The sequence below is a fragment of the Protobothrops mucrosquamatus genome, unplaced genomic scaffold (assembly GCF_001527695.2).
Source record: "Protobothrops mucrosquamatus isolate PMUCROS unplaced genomic scaffold, P.Mucros_1.0 scaffold2452, whole genome shotgun sequence".
NCBI classification, from domain to species: domain Eukaryota; kingdom Metazoa; phylum Chordata; class Lepidosauria; order Squamata; family Viperidae; genus Protobothrops; species Protobothrops mucrosquamatus.
This window is the reverse complement of record NW_015388524.1, coordinates 231,902-253,511: the sequence shown is the minus strand read 5'-3', so window position 1 is coordinate 253,511 and position 21,610 is coordinate 231,902. Positions and strand designations below refer to the sequence as shown.

The 21,610-nt window shown below is 38.8% G+C and overlaps 1 protein-coding gene across 1 annotated transcript in view; it reads left to right on the top strand.

Moving 5' to 3' along the window:
- Positions 1 to 21,610, top strand: part of LOC107295706 (protocadherin-11 X-linked) — a 95,406-nt gene that overhangs the window by 31,734 nt on the left and 42,062 nt on the right. Inside the window, exons 3-4 of the mRNA XM_015825028.2 lie at positions 11,287 to 11,334; positions 17,455 to 19,941. Coding sequence (XP_015680514.2) covers positions 11,287 to 11,334; positions 17,455 to 19,941 — 2,535 coding nt within the window. The remainder of the gene's footprint in view (positions 1 to 11,286; positions 11,335 to 17,454; positions 19,942 to 21,610) is intronic.

Genomic DNA, 21,610 nt, shown 5'->3' with positions numbered 1-21,610 from the left:
AATGACAAAGAGATTGCAGAATTCTGAATTCCTTGATAATTTTATCAGGAAATGCAGGCTGCCTTGGTCACTGTGAGGTGTGCAGAAGTCAATGGGGAAATATAAACCTACCCCAGGAATACAGGAAGGGGTGAGAAAGAACCTCAATTAACCCCATCTTAACATCCATTGGTATAAAAAGAATGAAAAAGAACAGGGTTTCAAGATTCTTTTAACACAAAAGTAGAATTCTAGTATTTCCTGTGGTGGTTGAGCTGGCACCTCAAATGATTAACACCTGCAACTAAGTGTGTAGAAGAATACAATAGTCTAGCTGTGAAATTTTGTTGAATTTTTTTTTCTTTGAAAGGACTACTAAAGCAACTTCTCTTTCATAAATTGAATGGGAACTTTTAATGAACACCTGCAGGGACATTTATCTGACTTATTCAGTATCTCTGCTTTACCCAACCAGGTCCATCTAGGTCAGACATGTCAAACTCGCGATGTCACGTGATGTCGCGTGACGTATCAGGACTGTTTTGTGTACCATTTTTGATGGAACCCTGAGCATTCAATTTTTTTTTAGGAGCTATATGCAGTTCTGTTGTTTATCTCCAGTTTAGCATCTTCCAACATCTTGCTTCATCTAGAACATTTCAAGCTGGTACATGACAATGTACCTAAAACATTTCACACAAATATAGAAGTGCAATATAATAAAACAACAAAAATTATAGCAAAGTGTTACAGCTTATGTAACTTAACACAATAATAGGGGGAAACAAGGTAAAAGTCTAAAACATCATGACTTCCTTAAAGTGCTTAGAAAAGCAAGATGATTTTTGTACTTAATTGGAACTATTAAAGCATGGACAATTCATAGGATATTTTTGACAACTGATCTCCAAATTTGGAATTCCTTTCCTGGGAAATTTCCAAACTTGCACACTTATATCAGCCTGCACACTTATTAGGAAATATTAAGGTTCTGAAGAATTTTGAGGAGATGTTTCATTTCAGAAATTGCTCTAGCATGGAATATCTTTAAACTCATTCACAAACCAACAAATCCCTCTGGTTTTTAAGAACAGAGCAAGGCAAGTGCCTTACTTTGCTCTTCTCCATAATGTCCTCCAGTACTTCCAGTCACCCAAAAAGTCTTCATGCATAGTTTTCCACAATAGCGCCCAGATCTATTTTGGTATTTTCAAGTGCCATATATGCCCAATACTGTCCATATATGCTTCAGTGCTTGTGTTGAATGATATAAAATATCCCTTTGGACATTTTTGAAAAGAGATGGGAAAAAAGACACATTTTAGTGGTTCAGATGGTGTGTTTGTTTAACATCAGGTATTAAGAATGCAATTACATCTTCATCTGAAAGAATTCCAGGTAGCGGGTCTACCCAAATCCACATTTATCCATTTCCTGTTTAGCTTGTTTGTTTCCCTAATCTCATTTCACAATTGAAATTATGTTCTTCATTCTCTTAATTATGAATTTTGCCTGAATCTTTGAAGATTTCTCTTCCCGATCTCCTTAAGATCCAGCTTAGAATGTTTGCATAACAACCCACCTTGAACTAGAACACTTTCTAGTTCTTCTGTTGCCCATCATTACTTCCATTCATCTCCATGGCTCATTGGGAGAACCACAGCTCTTTCAGAACTATATCACTGCTCTGAACAAGGCTGAAACATGTTGATGATGAATGGTTGAGCAAAATCTGTTATCTAGAATTATCATCAAAAGCAGGCAATAATAAAAACATTAAGCGTAGACATCAGAGAGAGAGAGAGAGATTAATCAATGCAAGGAGAACAGGTTTTCTTCTTTTAATTTAATCTCAGGAAGGACCTTTCAAAGCCACGGTTTAGGTATAAACCAATTAATTTTGACAATATTATTTTTCCTCCCCAACTTAAGAGCTTTAATAGAAAGTGTATTATAGGCTAAAAAAATTACAAATGAATATATGGTTTTAGGATCAAACGTGGAAATAATAAATCTATAGAACAGCTGTCTCCAACTTGACATCTACTCGTGAGGTTGATTCATCTCTCCCATATGTAGATATCACAGGAATTGCAATTCAATATGTTTGGAAGTCATCAAGTGCATATTTATGCATGCGTGGATAATTATAGCTGTTTTTAAAAGGTAGAATATTATAATGCTAGGGTTGTAAGAATTTTGGAGGTCTTTTAGTTCAAGCTTCTGCCCAAGTCAGGAAACCTTATACCATCCCGGACAAATGGTTGTCCAGACTATTTTTTTTAAAACCTCCAGTGATGGAGCACCCACAACTCTAGGAGACAAGCTATTCCATTGAATAATTGCTTGCACTGTTAGAAAAAATTCTCCTTACTTCTAAGTCGGATCTTTTATTAACTAGATTCCATCCATTACTTCTTATCCTGCCCTCTGCTTTGGAGAAAAAGTCAGTCCGCTCTTCTTTGTGACAGCCTCTTAAGTACTGGAAGACAGTTAACCGAATGACAGAGTTGGAAGGGACCTTAGAGGCCTTCTACTCCAACCCCCTGCTCAAGCAGGAGATCCAGTGGTGGGATTCAGCCGGTTCACATCACTTCCACAGAACCTGTAGCTAATTTTTTGTTGCCCAGGCCCAGAATGGAAGTGGCATCCACAGAGAGAACCGGTTGTTCACATATTTGAATCCCACCACTGAGGAGATCCTATACTATTTCAGACAAATGGTTGTCCAATCTCTTCTTAAAAACCTCCAGTGTTGGAGTAGACACAACCTCTGGAGGCAAATCATTCATTCTGATTAATAAAGTCATTCTAACTGTTAGGAAATTTCTCCTTCATTTTAGGTTGGAACTAAGTTATCGTGTCTCCCCAGTCTTTCTGTTCTCTTCTACCTAGCTCCCTCAAATGTTCATCATATAATTTAGCCTTCAGACTAAATTGTCATCTTTGTTGCTCTTCTCTGCCCACTTTCTAGGGTCGCATTATCTCTTTTGTATCACGATGACCAGAACTGGATGTACCATTTCAAGTGTGGCCTCAGTCTTGCACTACAAAGCGGTATTAATCACTTTTCATTTCGCTCCTTCTTTTATCATATCTATAGTTCTATTCTGGGAAATAGATGACCTCAGTGATAGTTCCAGAATCATCTGTAATGCTTGTATGACTGAATTAAAATGTGAATCTGATCTTAGTCTAATCATTGTCTCTGCTTTCCAAATTTGTCTAGCTATAAGAAGGCCCATTAAAAAAAAAACCCCACAGGGTATTTCTCATCAATCAAGTGACCATTCAGCAGGAGCTTTTATTATAAACTACAGCAAGATTCCAGGAGATGATTGCATAATAAAGTAACCAAGAAAAAAAAGGACTGAGGGAAAAAAATATATCTCAAATTCCGGACTCTTCAAAGCCTCCCCTGACTGAACAGTGCAGAAAAAAAGCAAGAAATTGTCTCAATTTATAGTCTGTCAGAATTGTCTTTTTCTACTTCCAAGGTAGACTCCCCATTCTCCAATTTAGCAATTATATTATTATGGTAAGACAGATAAAATTGCCTTTGAAAGTTCTTCCCACTCTCTTTAATTCCCTTGCCATTTACTGAACAGAGTTTTTGTCATACCATGGATTTTCTCTGGTGACTTGAAGGTTTCCCAGTCCCTCCTGCCCCCCAGTTATCAAACTGTGGGAGAACAACCTTCACCAATTTGAAGTCCTTCTGGTTTGCTGAAAATACAGATCCCAGAACTGGAGTTGAACGTCGTAACCAACTTATTGGAGTGTTCTGAGGTGGAAAAGATGGTATCGGGATCTGGGTTTTTAATTATTATTTTTTGCATATTAAAAGGTAACCAGTGCTAATATATTACTTGAAATTAATGTTTGCCTTTCAGTTGACAGTCTAATTATTTTTCTATAGTAAATATCTATCACTGTTCTTCCATACAAATAAATGTGTGTCTCATCTTCCTTTCAGCCAACAGATGGCATTCAGGGCAGTTAATGAAAAATGGCAATGAAGTTAAAAAGCACAATTAATGTGGTAATTAAGAGCAAATTGAAACACAACAACAGGAAGAGGAAACATTTCTCCTACCTCAGTTGATCACACCCATTTAGACAATATGGATGTATTCTTTAAAAAAAAAAGTGGTGGTGGAAAGGTAATAGGTAACTGTAGATAAGAATCAGATATCCTGCCAGATGTTGCTGGACTTCAATTCCCATCAGTGCGAACAATCATGATTAGTGGTTTGACTATATAAATTGGAGTCCAGGAATGCCTTTGCAATTATCATCCCTCAGCAATGAAGCAAATAAGATGTGAAAGCTATAAATATATAAATAAAGCTTCAGCGATGTAACATCACTTACTTGGGAAGTGTTTCTTTGTGGTTTTCCATTTTAATCGAGGCTGGGCCATGAGATATTCAGTACTGAGTAAAGATATACTTCATGCCTTGCACTTTAATTCCTTTTACACATCTCGTATTTCATTTTGTTTACATTCCTTTCAAAAAAAAATGATGCTCAATCATGTTTTTTTTTAAAGAAAAAAAATAGAGTGGAGTTATTGTTGGAGGGGAGGGGTCAATGATATAAAACAATAACGTAAAATAAAGGCAGAAAAATCGCTCAGTTAATCATTTGACTTGCGGGCTCCAGTCTGCAGTTTTGTACAAGTTAAATCTAAGAGACTTAGAGAAAAGGCAGAAAATTCAAAATCCCCATTCGATATTTTTGTCACTTTCAACCTGAATGAGAATAATTGCCTTATTATTGTCAGCCACTGAGCTGGATAAGTGACGAGAAGTTTGAACTTAGCCTCCTTTGTCAAAGTCCGGCATGATCAGAATAGCATACAGTTCTGTTTGTTGTTGTTGTTGTTGTTGTTGTTTTTGGTTATTCAGATGCTTCCAACCCTTCCTGATACAATGAACAGCATTTTGCTGGGATGATTCATCAGTAATTGCCTCTGTAAATTCTTGCAAGCTTCTGTCTGTATGATCAATGACAACCATCCTATCTTCTGTCAAACGTTTCTCTTAATTGACTATTATTATTTTTTTCCAAGCACAGGATTTTCTCCAGCAATTCTTGCTTCTCATTATCTGTCCAAAAAGGTCTAAGCTTGAGCGTCACCATTAGTGCTTTCAAGTTGAACAATTTGGTTTTCCTCTAGTAGTGAATGTGGTGTGGTGGCCTAGAGGTGGAGCCCTCCCCTCACAATTGTGAGGCTGTGAGTTTGATCTTAGGTAGTCACAGATGTTTCTTTCTCTGGGCGCACTGAGTTGTGCTGTGAACTCCACAGAGGCATCAGGAATGGCATCCAGCCAGTAAATGCTCAAGCTCCATTCAGTTCACCCTGATGCAAGGGATTCCAGGCTCATTTTAAAAAAGTGAATTATTTGTTCTTCTTTCCTATTCTTAATAACTTTCTACATCCAGACACTTCAAAGGTGTCAAATGTTCCTCATTCAGCCTTTCTGATAGTCCAACCTTCACAGTCATATTTTCTAATTGGGAAAGCCATGGCTTTAACTTTCTTTTGTTGTCAGTGAGATGACTCTAGACCGGAGGTGTCAAACTGCCGGCCCACGTGCTGTTGCATCATGCGGAGGCTGCGCTCCGACAATGTGAAAAAAGTCATGATGACGTGTCAAGTTTGACACCCATGCTCTAGACCTTCAACCTAAGATCCTGATCTGCTATAAACTTTTTCCCAAGTAGCAGACATCTCTTTGTTTTATGGATATGGTCATCATTCCTGTGATTTTTTTCAGCATAGAAGCAGAAAGTCTGTTTTATTTCAATTTCTTGTTTACCAATCTGGCCTCGCTTGTTGACATAATCTTTGGAGAAGGGGTGTTTCAAAATACAGACCAGCTTTTTGCATGTTCTTCTTTTACCTGCAGCAAAATATTCCATGAATATGTCTTGCTTCCAGCTAGCAAAAGTTGAATCATCAGCCCATCTGAGGTCTTGATGCTCATCGGTTCAAAACCAACATGGCCACCATGTAGACTGAGAATTCTGCAGGTTTAAGTCCACCATAGTTTGAAGGGGTTCCAGATTGGCAGAAGTAGCAGTCCTGACAGCCTTGGGAGAAAGAGTAATTGACGAAGAGAACAAGACAGAATTAAGGAATATGAAGAAGCTATGAGACTAATTTTATCTCAAGCATAGGTAGTCCTCAACGTATGGCCACAATGGAGCCCAAGATTTCTGTTTGCTAAATGAGACATTTGTTAAGTGAATTTTGCCCCATTTTATCCTTTCTGCCACAGTTGTTAAGTGAATCACTGCAGCAGTTTAGTTAGTAACATGGTTGTTAAGTGAATCTGGCTTTGCTCATTGACTCTGCGAAGGTCACAAAAGGGGATCACGTGACCCCGGGACACAGCAACCGTCATAAATAGGAGTCAATTGCCAAGCACCTGAATTTTGATCCATGTGACCACAGCGATGCTGCAATGACCGTAAGTGTGAAAAAGTCACTTTTATCAATGCTCATGTAACTTCAAATGGTCACTAAATGAACTATTGTAAGTTGAGGACTACCTGCAAAATGCCACACTACTTCAAGCAATCATACTTTTAAAGAACGGCAGGTGATACCTTACTGTTTCACGAATTAAACGCTGGAGAGATTTAAGGAATTATGCTGTGTCAGTTAAGAACTCTTATTAAGTTTAAACCTGAGACTTGCTGATGCTATTTATCCATTCTTCAGAGCCCTGGGCTTTGTCTGACCAATTTAGTCAGATCTGTTACGTTTTGATGTGGTACGGCTAAGTTCCAGTATGCAGGCAGTGGCATTTTCCATGGAATATGCGTATGTCTGTCTCAGTGCTTTTAACAATTCTGTCTTGAAATCACTTTGAACAGAAAACGACAACAACAAAGCAATAGTAAAATGGAAGTGATCCTCTGAGGATGAAGAATTTCAACATGTTTCTTGTGTTTGTTTTTCAATTTCTGCAAGGAACAAAGACTTCAAGTCTACTGCAGCTCCCAACAACCATTATTATAAACATGACAGGGTAGGGAGGGAATTACCATCCACAAATATAAACCCTTAAATGGATTTCCATTCTCACGTTGGACACTTTCTATATTCTGCGAATCTTGTAGTTTACAACCTTCGCTTACCCAAACTGGTAGGAAAAGAAAAAAAGTGTTATAGGAAAAAGTAATCTGCTAAATAATGCCCCAATTAAATAATGCCCCAATGGGAGAAAAATAGATCTTGACTTTTTGATTGTTTATTGGGTGAGGGCCTTTCCTTTTTCTAAATGCTAAAGACTGTCAAAATTGTTCCTAGAAGAAAATATTGATGAAACAATATATATTTATATAGACAAACTCTGTTAACCCCCTCCTCCCAACATACATATAGAGAGAGCAATTTTGAAAAATGGGATTTGTTTTTGCTTTTCTTTCATTTGCATGCCTGTTATAAGACATATTGCGAGAGCAGGGGGTTGGACTAGCTGACCTTCAAGGTCCCTTCCAACTTTATTATTATTATTATTATTATTATTATTATTATTATTATTATTATTATTATTATTATTATTATTATTATTATTAACTCTTTTGCACATTACCACTGAACCTTGGGGACAGCCAAACAAGTGGATTCATTCTCCACCACATAACAATCTAGACTTTTTAGAAATTACCTTCCTATTCTCAAATTCTATGTGCATTTTCAACCTCACACAGTGTACTTAGACTTCCTCTTTACTAATTAGGAGATGGAGTTATTTATGGTTAAAATAGTTGTGCAACATTGACATTTTGAGTCCAAATATGTTCATTTGCGTTCATGTGTGGTATTGCTTCCATTGAGTGAAAAAGGTTATGTTCAAATTTAGGCCAATCACTGTCAGAAGTTATGAATATAAAATGAAGCAGAAATACCATAGAGATATAGTTTTTCTCTCTCTCTCTTTCACACACACACACACACACACACACACACACACACACACACACACACACCATAAAAACATGAACACACAAACACACACACATTTCTTTGAGCTCTTGGGGAAAACCTAGGATAAAAATCTAACAAACTACAGTAAATAACACAAGAACAGATGGCATTTAAATATTAATCAGCAGCTAAGTAAGAATATTCATTTAAGTTTGTTGTCCTTGTTAGATATTCTGTTGTACCGCCTGATAACAGTGTCAAACCTATGGTCTAGACCCTCCATTTATGGTTTAAGATTGACATGTAGGGAGAAAGTTCTCCCATTGATCCATTCCCAAAGACTATACTCAGGCATTTATTTAATACTACTGGTTTTGGAGTTAGACCCTAATATGAAACCACCCCATCATCCTGCCTTTTTTTTATATGAAAAGCATCAACAGAGGCATCTCACCATCATAGTTTAATTGAAAAATAATAATCAGAACTTTGGCTGCAGAATCAACAATCTTGAGATCAACTTTAATGTGCTAATAGCACTTCACTGCTATGGCTGTAGGCTGAGTATGTTATATAATAGCAAACACTTTCCTGTTAGCTTTTATCACAATAGCAATAGAAAAGTGGAAAATACATCCTTCCTCCCAAGAAAGTTGATGTTTCTGGAATCTTCCTTCAGGCTGGAGAGAAACTGTCATATTTGGAGCAAAGCACAGTCATAACTGATATTGTAATCTGTCTTTCAAATACAGAATCGGTCTCCTGCTTGCCATGGTTTATAGAAATGTGTCTCCAGGGAGCTAATGGTCTTTGATGGGAAAGAAGAATTAGCTTCTTCCATTCTTCATCCCTTTTCAATTTTTTAGGTCCTCTGAATTTGTGTGAAGTGTATCACACAGAGACCAAGGAAGGACCTCTACAGATTTTCATTGTTCTCCTTGATAATTACTTAATAACAGAAGAAATAGTTAATAGATATTAGTCTCTTGTTAAGAAGAAGCCAATTTCATTTAGTATTATAGATCCATTTCTTTAGATACACCGTTACCTGTGTTTCTGATGTGGTAGGTTATTGTATTACCTTATATTCCAGAATTTATGGATATCTGGCTATTTATTGGGTAAATCACAGAAGATGGTAGATCTGGGCCCTGCATTCTAAATGTTTAGAATGGAGATAGAATTGAGTTTAGTGGTGTGATTTTTAATGAAGAAGGCGTAAGCTGAAACTTCAGTTTCAAATGATTTTAATACTATTTTGAGTCTCTTATTTTTTTTTTAAATAAAGAGAGAATAAAAGACAATGGAAAGTTTAATGTGAAACACTACGGCAGAGAATAAAATATAAATTGTCTGAATGAGACTCTGGTAGGATCAGTTTCTAATAATTGTCCTCTGGGCTGTTTTCTGACAAATACAGTGTTGTCACAGATCACTATAACTATCATAGCATACAAAAGTCATTTTGTGATCGTTTGGACTTAGCATGTTACATAAATGCAGCTATGATGGGCAAAGCATGATTTACGGCGGTGTGCAAAACCAGTCTATGAATGCAAAGTCACCTTTGCCTCAGGTATAACGTTGGAAAGATTGATGGGCCTTACTCAAACTCATTGGCTTGCAGACTTAATGACATTATTAAAGAAAGATCTTGTTCTCCATCTAACACAGTGCATAAAGTGCTTAAGCTGATTAAAATCAATGTCTGAAGGCCACTTAACTGGATTTCGACTACCGAGTGTTAACGTTTGCATGAGACTTTGGTGCAGTCTACCAGCTAGTCCAAACTTGGCACGATGCCGGACAGTTTGAGAGCTGATGTTGTCCACTTAGAGAAAAAAGTCTCTAAAATTCTAAATATGTGATCTCCAAATATTACAGCTCCGTTCTGTGATCTCTGCAGGTTCTACACCTCTGTAGCTCACTGCAGGATAATGTGACTTTTGATAGTGCTTTGAAACAGAAACTGAAGTGTGTAAAGCTTAGATTCATAGCTCAGGAAATATTTTACACCATATCCCATTGTTTTCATTCTTTTTTCCTGCTGAATAATTGCATGCATAAGAGCGAGGTTTGCTTCAATAACTCTAATGGCCCATTGAATCTAGTAGAAATACTATAATATTTTTGATGCAGGACTTGACAATATTAAGCCACTTATGTTCTCAAACGATCTTGATATAGCCAGCCATTTTGAATTGTTCTTCCTTTGAATTAAAACTGAGCTTCTCCTTTCAGCCATTGTTTTATGTCTACACTTTGCTGTTATGATCCTGCCACAGAATGAATAGCCGATATGTTAGAGAATTCTGCCCAGTTTTGCATCAGGAAAAAATAAATTATGTTAGAAGTAAGTTAGAGACATGGGAACTCTCCCTCGTTCCCTATTCCATTCAAACACTGATATTATTTTCTGTTTTGGCAGCCCAACAAACATTTTGTATTGCTTACAAAAATAGGAAAGTTGTAGGAGCTTGCGGATTTGCAGTTTGCTCAGTTGCAAACAAGTGAATGCAAGGTAATTGGCTAATATCCAAGTAAAAAATCCTTATTTGTGTTCCGTGAGGAAGAGTTCTTTGAGATTCTAAGAGATGGGAATTTATTTTATTTGCATCTCGTCCTTGATTTACAATCACGACTGGTCCCAAAATTTCTATTGCTAAGCGAAACATTTGTTAAGTGAATTTTGCTCCATTTTACGACCTTACTCGCCACAGTTCTTAAATGAATCACTACTGTTGTTAAGTTAATAACACGGTTGTGAAGTGGTTTCCCCATTGACTTTGCTTGTCAAAAGGCTGCAAAAAGGGGGATCGCCGTAACCGTCATAAATGTGAGTCAGTTGCCAAGTGTTCTGAATTTTGATCACGTGACGTGGGAATACTGCAATAGTCATAAGTGTGAGAAGCAGTCCCAAGCCGCTTTCTTCAGTGCCATTGTAACTTTGAATGATCCCTAAGTGAACTGTTGTAAGCCAAGGACTTCCTGTATTTATTTCTCAAATTTAGGTAATGCCCGCCTCACTCACAGATGCCGGTGCAAAGAAAATGAGAATTGGAATATGTCTATCTTGCATCTTCAAAATTGGCTTTCTTGTTGGAAGCCTGTGCTTTCAACTTTATTCTGTATTTCAGGATCTTGTATGGGAGTGTATTTCTGCCACTACTCTCTCTAGCTGGGAGATGCTGAATATAGAATATATTCTTTTTGCATTTCAGTAGCCTAGTTGCATAGGAATGGAAGAGTAATTTTAAAAGTTTTGTTTGGATTGACACTGTCCTTTATCCTTTAAAAAAAACTGATTGCTTTTGAAACATTTAAAAGAGATATTTTCTCATTTTTTTGTATTTACATGGCAGCCCAAAACAGCTCCGAAAAGGACTTTTGGATCCATTACAAATGAACAGGTAATTACATACGCACACTCAGATATTCATCCTCCCTCTCCTCTTTTTTATTCTTTAAAATATGATCAAATAATTGTGCTTTGAAAGGGCCCGGTCATTTTTCAAAATGCTGAAACTGGAATAGTGGGTGTTGGAAAACATGATTGAAATGTTTCTATAAATTGGAAATTGTGAAGGTAAGTGCATATTTCAATAAATCAATGTATATTATAATATCTTGAAAGAATCTTCGCAGTAAACTAACTTTTGGGTTCTGCATGACATCTAAAATTAGAGCTTTATGATACCTGCATGTACATCACTAAATGTTACCTGAAAACCCATCATTTGATGACTTGAGTAGGTAGGTCTTCACTGAAAATAATTATATTTCAGGTGACGTGAAACATCTGTGATATGATGTCTCCTTCATCTTTGCCTGGTTGTTGCTTCCTGCTCCAGTCATCAAATTATCAATATATATTCTGATCACGCAGATTGCCATTCATTAGTTGGCCGTTGCCGTATTGAGATTGTAGAACTCAACATCCATTGATGTCTTTTCACGTTTTTGGTTATTCAGGCAGTGATTTTTTTCTTCTTACATGAAATCTAAATGGAATATTGGAGCAATCTTGACTCTGATGATGAAAAGTCATCCTGCATATAAAAGGGGGGGAAAGCATGACGAATCCCAATTTATTTTTTTTAAAAAATATATTTTTCCCTATTTGCCTGCTGTTGTGCTTGTTTGCCATTACACATTAACACACACTTGCTGTCAAGTGCCTGCATATATGTATGTGTATATGTATATGTATATATATATATATATATATATATATATATACATGTATGTTTTCGTAGATTTTCACGGGTACAGGTATGCAGGTCTTGGCATATTCGGATCTTTTCCCGTATAAGATTAAGAATATCTTGGCGACGTTTCGACGAGGTCCCACTCGTCATCTTCAGGCTGTGGTCTTTGGCTTCATGCTTGTGCGATCACACTTTGCTCGCACAAGCACGAAGCCAAAGACCCCAGCCTGAAGATGACGAGTGGGACCTCGTCGAAACGTCGCCAAGATATTCTTAATCTTATACGGGAAAAGACCCAAATACGCCAAGACCTGCATATATATGTATATGTATATGTATATGTATATGTATATGTATATGTATATGTATATGTATATGTATATGTATATGCAGTGGTGGGATTCAGCCGGTTCTCATTGGTTCAGGAGAACCGGTACCTAAATTTTGTTGAGTTCGGAGAACCGGCTGAACCCACGTTGCTTCTGGAAGTTTGTTCTAGGCCTCAGAGGCCTGGAGGAAGCCTCCCAGGCCTAGAACAGCTCACAAGAAGTGCATGGATGTCACTTCCGGAAGTCCATTCTAGGCCTCGGAGGCCTGGAAGCGGCCTCTCAGGCCTAGAACAGCCTAGAGGAAGTGTGTGAATGTCACTTCCGGAACTCTATTCTAGGCCTCAGAGGCCCGGAGGATGCCTCCCAGGCCTAGAACGGCCCACAGGAAGTGCATGGATGTCACTTCCGGAAGTCCATTCTAGGCCTCGGAGGCCTGGAGGCGGCCTCTCAGGCCTAGAACAGCCTAGAGAAAGTGTGTGAATGTCACTTCCGGAACTCTATTCTAGGCCTCGGAGGCCCAGGCCTGCATCCACATAGAGAACCGATTGTTCAGGTATTTGAATCCCATCATTGTTTATATGTATATGTATATGTATATGTATATGTATATGTATATGTATATGTATATGTATATGTATATGTATATATATATGTATATGTATATGTATATGTATATGTACATCTATATGTATTGCTGTGCACTAATATAGGAACTTAAATAATTTCCCCCTATTTAAAACATTTTTTTTTCTCCTGCTTCTTCTACAAGTGTTTTGAAATCTCAAAAAGAGGTGGGGGGGGAATTGCATCGTAGGTTTTCTGCCCTACTTGAGTATTTCACTGCTAGAATAGATACTGGGCAATTTTTTTCTTTTTTCTGATACTTTTTTTAAAAAGGAAAAAAAAAACGATAGCTCTCATCATCTGTGTTTGTTGAAAAACAAAATGGAGAGCCTCTGCCTGAATTAAATTCTCTGTGTTGTAGTTGCAGAGCTAAAGACAGAATAATCAATGCGTGATTGTCAGATTGCATACAAATAAAGAAGTGCATGGGAGCTATCTCTCCCACTTCTATGATGTTTCTTTCTTTTCTTTTCTTCTCAATTTTGCAAGCAAAAGAAAACAGAACACAGCCAGTCATAATTCAGGAGCTTTGCAAGCAAAACAAAAAACAAAAACAAAAAAAACCACACACACCAAGAAAAAAATGTGCCTACAATTCTCAAACTATTTGGTGTAGCAAAAGTCCTTCTGAAGTAACAAAGATTACTTTGAAGCAAAGAGGCTGACATGTCTAGTTTAACGAAGAGAAGGATGAGGGGGGACATGATAGCAGTCTTCCAATATCTCAGGGGCTGCCACAAAGAAGAGGGAGTCAAGCTATTCTCCAAAGCACCTGAAGGCAGGACAAGAAGCAACAGATGGAAACTAACCAAAGAGAGAAGCAACCTAGAACTAAGGAGAAACTTCCTGACAGTTAGAACAATTAACCAGTGGAACAACCTGCCTCCAGAAGCGGTGAATGCTCCAACACTGGAAGTTTTTAAGAAGAGACTGGACAGCCATTTGTCTGAAATGGTATAGGGTTACCTGCCGAGCAGGGGGTTGGACTTGATGACCTCCAAGGTCCCTTCCAACATCATCATCATCATCATCATCATCATCATCATCATCATCATCATCATCATCATCATCATCATCATTATCATTATTATTATAGATCTGGGCTGGGGGCACCTTCCTTTGGGTCTCATTAACTCAGGGGTCTTCAGACTTGGCCCTTTTATGACTTGTGGACTTCAACTCCCAGAATTCCTCAGCCAGCGTGCCTGGCTGAGGAATTCTGGGAGTTGAAGTCCACAAGTCATAAAAGGGCCAAGTTTGAAGACTCCTGCGTTAACTGCTTCAGGTGCATTTTCTGCCTGTTAATGTTGGCAGCTGTGAGGACAGTTGTGAAGCAGTTGGAAACCATTCCTATTTGTTTAGGACAGGGGGGAATGGTGGTTTTGTGAAAGGGCTCTTATTTGCCTCAGGACTCTCAGCAGGTGAAAACGCCCAATGAGTTTGTTACACTTCAGACTACAAAGCTCTGGATTCTGAGGGTTGCATTGCACCAGGAAATGACAGCCATGAACAGCAAAGAGGGAATGAGAGATGCCCTTTGTTCCTTCTTTCGTGTTTTCACCTCTGTCTTTGGTGTTTCTCCATTATCACTCTCTCCTTTGTTTGTGATGGCAGTGTTCTTTTGGTTCCTGTCAGCTCCATTTTCCATCATTCACAGAGATGCTATTGATGAATACTAATCACTTCTTTCTCCTTTGGGGAAAAAGGCTTATTTTTCCCTCTCTCTTTTCCTTTAAAAGAAAAAAAAATGGGGAGAGAGATTCAACATTCCCAGGTTGATATGTCCCTCTGGAAGCGAAAATCTTTATTCCCGATTAATTCTACCCGAGCATTATTCTTCTATACTATGTGCAGAATTCATTTCTATTCCTACGTATTGGTTTTAATATGATGATGAGGGAACACGACATGACCCACAAGACCTATGGCTGGTTCCTTATCACTCATCGTACATTGCACATTTATTAATGATTGCATTATTTGTAATATCTGGAATGCAGATTTTTTACTGCAGCCATGAAAGGCATGCTGATTTAAAAAACAAGAACAAAAACAAAACCAGAGATGTTTAGCCGTCTTTATCTTGATTTGCTCGCAACATTCCGAGGCAATTCAGTTGCAATTTTGGCCAATTTCTGCTTCGCACCAAAAGTTGCTGGCAATTTGTACTTTTTTAAAATAGGGCAACCCATGAATATGGCAAATATTTAATGACAAAGAATATTCAATGGCTGGGGGAATCATGTTCAGAAAATAGCTGGCAGTCAGATGTTAGATATGCAAAGCAGCTGTACTGTGTGACTGAGGACAGCTGTGTTGCCTGGAGTCTCATATTCATCCATCCACAAGTTCTTCCAACTTAAAGACGTGTCACGTCATTAGGCTTTTGGAGCTGGATAAGAGTTAGGGAACATTTAAAAAGTTGAAAAGTGCTGCCGAAGCTGCTTTGGGGGTGAGAGTGTTTCAAACTCTCGACACTAAGCTTAAGGACACGATTAAAAAGGTTAAAAGGATGAAGTCTCCCTCAAGTCAAGCTTGACTCCTGGTGACCTTATGGACCTGACTAGTTGTTGTTGGGGTTTATTTTTTTCTTTTTTCCTTGGCAACACTACAAAATTATTGCTTTTGTTCTTTTCAACTTGCTTGTCTAGCCTACAGCCTTGGTATCTTCTGGCAGGCACTCATCCAAAAAGAGCTTGTGTCTGATTCTGCTTAGCTTTTTTTAACATCAGCCAAGTTTAGTTCGGTTCTGCCACTTGCTACAACTAGCTGGGTTGCTAGGAGGCCCGTTTTGGTTTATTGAATCCTGGGCTGACATTTTGAAGCTTATTGTTCTACATGGGCTAAGTTAAAGCTTTCAGATAAAAGGGGACACCCTTCCCAGAACACCCCATTAATATATTGTTCTCTGTTATTGTATAATGTTTCCATGACTCTTGTTAAACACCACTCTTTCTTCGCTAACAAAGATGGTAAAGATGTTAAATGTCCAAGGTGTAAACAGGGAAGGACCCATCATTCAAAAGACATGTAGTTCATGCTTGGATGACATGATAGACATAGCTTATGGTTAGTTGTGAACATGATTGATGGCAAACAGCTGCCTTGTTTAATGCTTTTCAACTTCCAGCTACCACCAATCAAAGACACAAAACCAAGGAAACAGCTGATTATTTTAATTTCAGCCCTTGGTTAGTGAAGGTAGTAATCCGGGCTTGTTGATGCAGTAAGTCTTTAAAAAGTCTACAACAGATGTTTGATGTATCATGTTTTTAATCTATAATTAACCATCCGAAGTTCCTATAAGGAGATGGGTAACTCCATAAATTTCCATAAATTAAAAAAAATGTTGATAAGCCCATGAGATAATGGGAAAGAACTAGTTGGCATATGGAAAACCACAAGTTATCCTTGTCCTGTTATCAACATATGTGCATCAATGAATGCAGATTTGTGCGGTTTTTGCATTTCCACCAAATGCTGTCATAAAAAGAAGTCTTTCTGAGTTGCTTTCTCCTCCCTACTCCATCTTGATGAATATAGTTTAAAGCAGTGGTTCTCAACCTTTTCTTCACCACAGACCTCCTTTACATACCTTTTGTGGACATGGCCATGGACCACCAAAACTTAACTCAAGATGTAAATCATAGCAATTCTTCTAGCCTTCTCGGACCCCCTGTGATGACATTATGTTTCCCCTCCTCCCCAGGAGTCTGTGGACCACAGATTGAAAACCACTGGTTTAAAGTATTTCTGGACCTTATTTTCAGAATGGTCTATATCCAATAGACAATTCTTATCTCCTTCTTATCTCATGGATATTTTTTTAATCAGAAGCATTCTATTAGTTATTTATTACTGCCATTTTTGTAAGCATGTTGGTTCTCAGTTAGCACCACTTCCTAAGCTTTTGAAAAGTCTAGATGATCCTTTGGAAAAGATATTGATGAATGTCAGTCTGTTAGGTGGTAGAGATGATGGAAGGGGTATGTATGAGCTTCCTGTTTCCTCTGACATTCCTAACAGGGATAATCACAGAACGTCAAGCCCATATATGACTCATGAATGAACAGGTCACTGGTTAAATAACTGTCATCAAATTATCTTTGAATATATTGAAAGCTAAGAATATATTTAATTCAAAGCACAATAGCCTGTAGGATCAATTCATAGTAAGGTTTACTAAAGAAGATGACCCGTGGAATTAAGATGGATTTATTTCCAAGGTCACAAGTCTTCTTTGGCATTACCCCAAAGCATAAACATATGTGGGAAAATTCAGATCGATATCTTTCAGAAAAAAAGCACATTGTATATATAACAGATCTATGCAGTAATCTATTCTCTTCTCTCTTTCTATGGCTTCTAGGGTCAAAATGTATTTGGACTTGATATAATTGAAACACCTGAAGGAGACAAGTGGCCCCAGTTGATAGTGCAACAAATTCTTGACAGGGAGCAGAAGGACACCTATGTGATGAAGATTAAAGTGGAAGATGGTGGAAACCCTCCGAGATCCAGCACGGCCATTCTGCAAGTCACCGTCATTGATGTGAATGACAACCGTCCGGTCTTCAAGGAGAATGATATTGAAGTCAGCGTACCTGAAAATGCACCTGTGGGCACCTCTGTTTCTCAACTCCATGCCACCGATGCCGACTTAGGGTCCAACGCCCAGATTCACTTCTATTTTAGCAGCCAGATCTCCAGTTTGGCCAAAAGGCTGTTTGCCATAGATAACACGACTGGTCTTATCACTGTCAAGGAGCCCTTGGATCGGGAGGAATCCCCAGTCCACAAATTAACCGTTTTGGCAAGCGATGGCAGTTCCACACCCTCCAGAGCTACCGTAACAGTGAACGTCACAGACATTAACGATAACATTCCCTCAATAGACACAAGATACATTATCAACCCAGTGAACGGGACTGTGTTACTGTCTGAGAAAGCACCACTCAATACTAAGATTGCCCTGATTACTGTAATGGATAAGGATGCCGATCTTAATGGGAAGGTTACTTGCTTCACAGACCACGATGTCCCCTTCAGGTTAAAGCCGGTGTTTGATAACCAGTTTCTCCTGGAAACAGCCACCTTTCTAGACTACGAGGCCACCAGAGAATATGCCATAAAAATAGTGGCTTCTGACTCAGGAAAGCCACCCTTGAACCAATCTGCGATGCTGCTGATCAAAATCAAAGATGAAAACGACAACGCCCCGGTGTTCACGCAGCCTGTGATCGGGCTCTCCATTCCCGAGAACAATGCTCCTGGAACCCAGCTGACCAAGATAAGTGCTACCGATGCTGACAGTGGCCGCAATGCTGAAATCAGCTACATGCTGGGATTGGATGCTCCCCCTATTTTCAACCTGGATCGCCGTACAGGCATTCTGACAGCCGTGAGAAAGCTGGATAGAGAAAAACAGGATCGCTATTCATTCACCGTGCTGGCTAAAGACAACGGCATGCCACCTTTGCAAACCAATGCTACCGTGACTGTTTCTGTTTTGGACCAAAATGACAACAGCCCTGCTTTCACACACAATGAATACAACTTCTATGTGCCAGAAAATCTACCCATGTATGGCACTGTTGGACTGATCACTGTGACGGATGCAGACTCTGGAGAAAATGCAATCGTGACCTTGTCTATATTAAATGGCAAAGATAATTTCATTATCGATCCTCTCACTGGAGTCATAAGGCCTAATATTACATTTGACAGGGAGCAGCAAGGATCTTATACGTTTCAGGTGAAAGCAGTGGACGGGGGCAGGCTACCACGCACCTCCACGGCTAAAGTGACTATCAATGTTGTGGATGTGAACGACAACAGGCCTGTTTTTGTCATTCCTTCCACCAACTACTCCTATGACTTGGTTCCAATGTCTGCCAGTCCTGGCTCAGTAGTGACAAAAGTGTTTGCTGTGGACAATGATACTGGAATGAATGCTGAGCTGCGTTACAGCATTATTGGCGGGAATTCGCGAGGGTTGTTTATGATTGATCAGTTAACGGGCAACGTCACTTTGAAGGAGAAAGTCATCTCAGCAGATCATGGTTTGCACAGACTGGTGATCAAAGTCAATGATTTAGGGCAGCCTGAATCTCTATATACCATTGCATTAGTGCATTTGTTTGTGAACGAAACAGTCACCAACGGATCCTACGTCCAAGAGTTGGTGCGCCGAAACATGGAAACTCCGGTTGGCCAAAACGTTGGGGATGGAGACATTACCCCACAAACCAATGACTACGTCAAAATCATCATTGCCATTATTGCAGGCACCATGACGGTGATACTGGTCATTTTTGTGACAGCTCTGGTACGTTGCCGCCAAACCCCCAGGCACAAAGTGGTGCAGAAAAGCAAGCAGAGTGGCGAGTGGGTTTCCCCGAATCAAGAAAACCGTCAGATCAAGAAGAAGAAGAAAAAGAAGAAGCGGTCTCCCAAAAGTCTTCTTCTGAACTTTGTGACCATTGAAGAATCCAAGCCTGATGATCCTGGCCACGAACACATTAATGGCACCTTGGACATTCCTGTAGAGCTAGAAGAACAGACTATGGGAAAATATAACTGGGCCACCACACCCACCACCTTTAAACCTGACAGTCCAGATTTAGCAAAACACTACAAGTCTGCCACTCCGCAGCCCACATTTCAAATTAAACCTGAGACTCCAGTGCCACCGAAGAAACACCATGTCATACAGGAGCTGCCTCTAGACAACACATTTGTGGTGGGCTGTGACACCCTCTCCAAGTGTTCTTCCAGTAGCTCAGACCCCTACAGTGTCTCTGAATGCAGCTGTCAAGGAGGATTCAAGGCCCCTGGCTCTGTTCACACCAGACAGGTAAGGACAGTTTTACATCTTTCTTTCTGCTTTGACATCCTCCCTTCTTTCTGCTTTACTTTCTTCCTTGTATTACACTCTGCCCTTAGAATGTGGATAGATAGATAGACAGATGATAGATAGATAGATAGATAGATAGATAGATAGATAGATAGATAGATAGATAGATAGATAGATAGATAGATAGATAGATAGATAGATAGATAGATAGACAGACAGACAGACAGACAGACAGACACAGACAGACAGACAGAATCATTGAAAAGTAAGCAGTTTGTGATTCATCAGTAGTAATAGGAAGAAATGACTACTTTTGACTACAAGGAAAATTTGATTGCTGAATGAGCTTGTCAGGGGGTAATTCTTGTCTGCAGATGGCAGTGTGGTACTTTTCCCTTTGCATGCATAGAGAGCAGATCTACAGAAGAAAAGAGAGGCTGCAGTCTGGTCCAGCTTGCTGCTAGCATGATATGCTTGAGAATCTAAGGAATCTGGATCAGGTGGGAATCAGTAAAGTATTGCAGGTTCTCATAAATTGTTCTTAATGCTAATGGAGTCTGGAATTGCCAACTAATTTCATTTACTTGGATTCGTTCCTCGAGGTTTCTCAGAAGCAAACCCAACATCATCCCCCACGCCAGTATTAGAACTCTTAAGGAATTGAGTGTCATTTGCAAGAATAGGCATTTACACTGCTGTAGAGATCCCTAAACACTAGGTGCCTGACACAATCAACAGAAGAAAACAACCCTAAAATTAACATTGAGTGGGGTATGAGTAGGGTAATCACAAATCCAGCTTTTAGAAACAAACACGGCTGTCCATTCCATCTCTTGTCTACAAATGGGTTAAATTGCAGCTCTAATTTGCAGGTTAGGATAAGGAAGAGAGACAGACCACTTGTGTTAATACTTTGCTTTTCAATTGGTAAAGATAATGCAATAGAAGCACAGTTCTAAAACATCATTGCCCAAAAAAGCAATGTTGGGTTAGAAGCATTCAGATATGAACACAGACACTGAAAGGAGCCAGAAACCTATTTTTATAGGGGTATAAATTTGTCGCTGGAGATTGCAAGGTGAAACCAGATTTGATCATTCATGTGAGGGTGGACCTATTCGTTACCTAAAATTGTTCCAGCTAGGAATTAAGTTTTTGAAATTTTGCTTACCTTTTCGGATGCATCTATCCAATTGGCAAGGTATGAAATGTTGAAGGAAGTTACAGTGATGGTCTTCTGAACCTTTAGGGTACGATAACTGTACTTTCACACAACTAAACATATAATTTCAGGACCAAATAATATTATTAGATTGGTCAAATTGTATTTGTAATGCAAATGGCCCCAAATCAGCATTCTAACTCTATGGCTCAAATTTGCCTTAAGATATGGGCATCAATGTTTAACATGTCTCCTATAATTTGGCAACCTAGTCCTATTTATTTTATATAGTTGTGCTGTCCATTTTGGTCTTTGGTAGCTAAAATCTATCCTATAAAGTATAAACTCCCATTTTTAAAAAAAAATCTTGCTTTTTTTAGACATATTTTTCACCACTCTTGACTATTGCATTTTCCAGTAAGCTAGAGCAATTGAACCAAGAACCTTTATGTGCATTCCATTATTTGTCTCTACCTTTTCTCTGTGCATGATCTTTTCTTTCCCCAA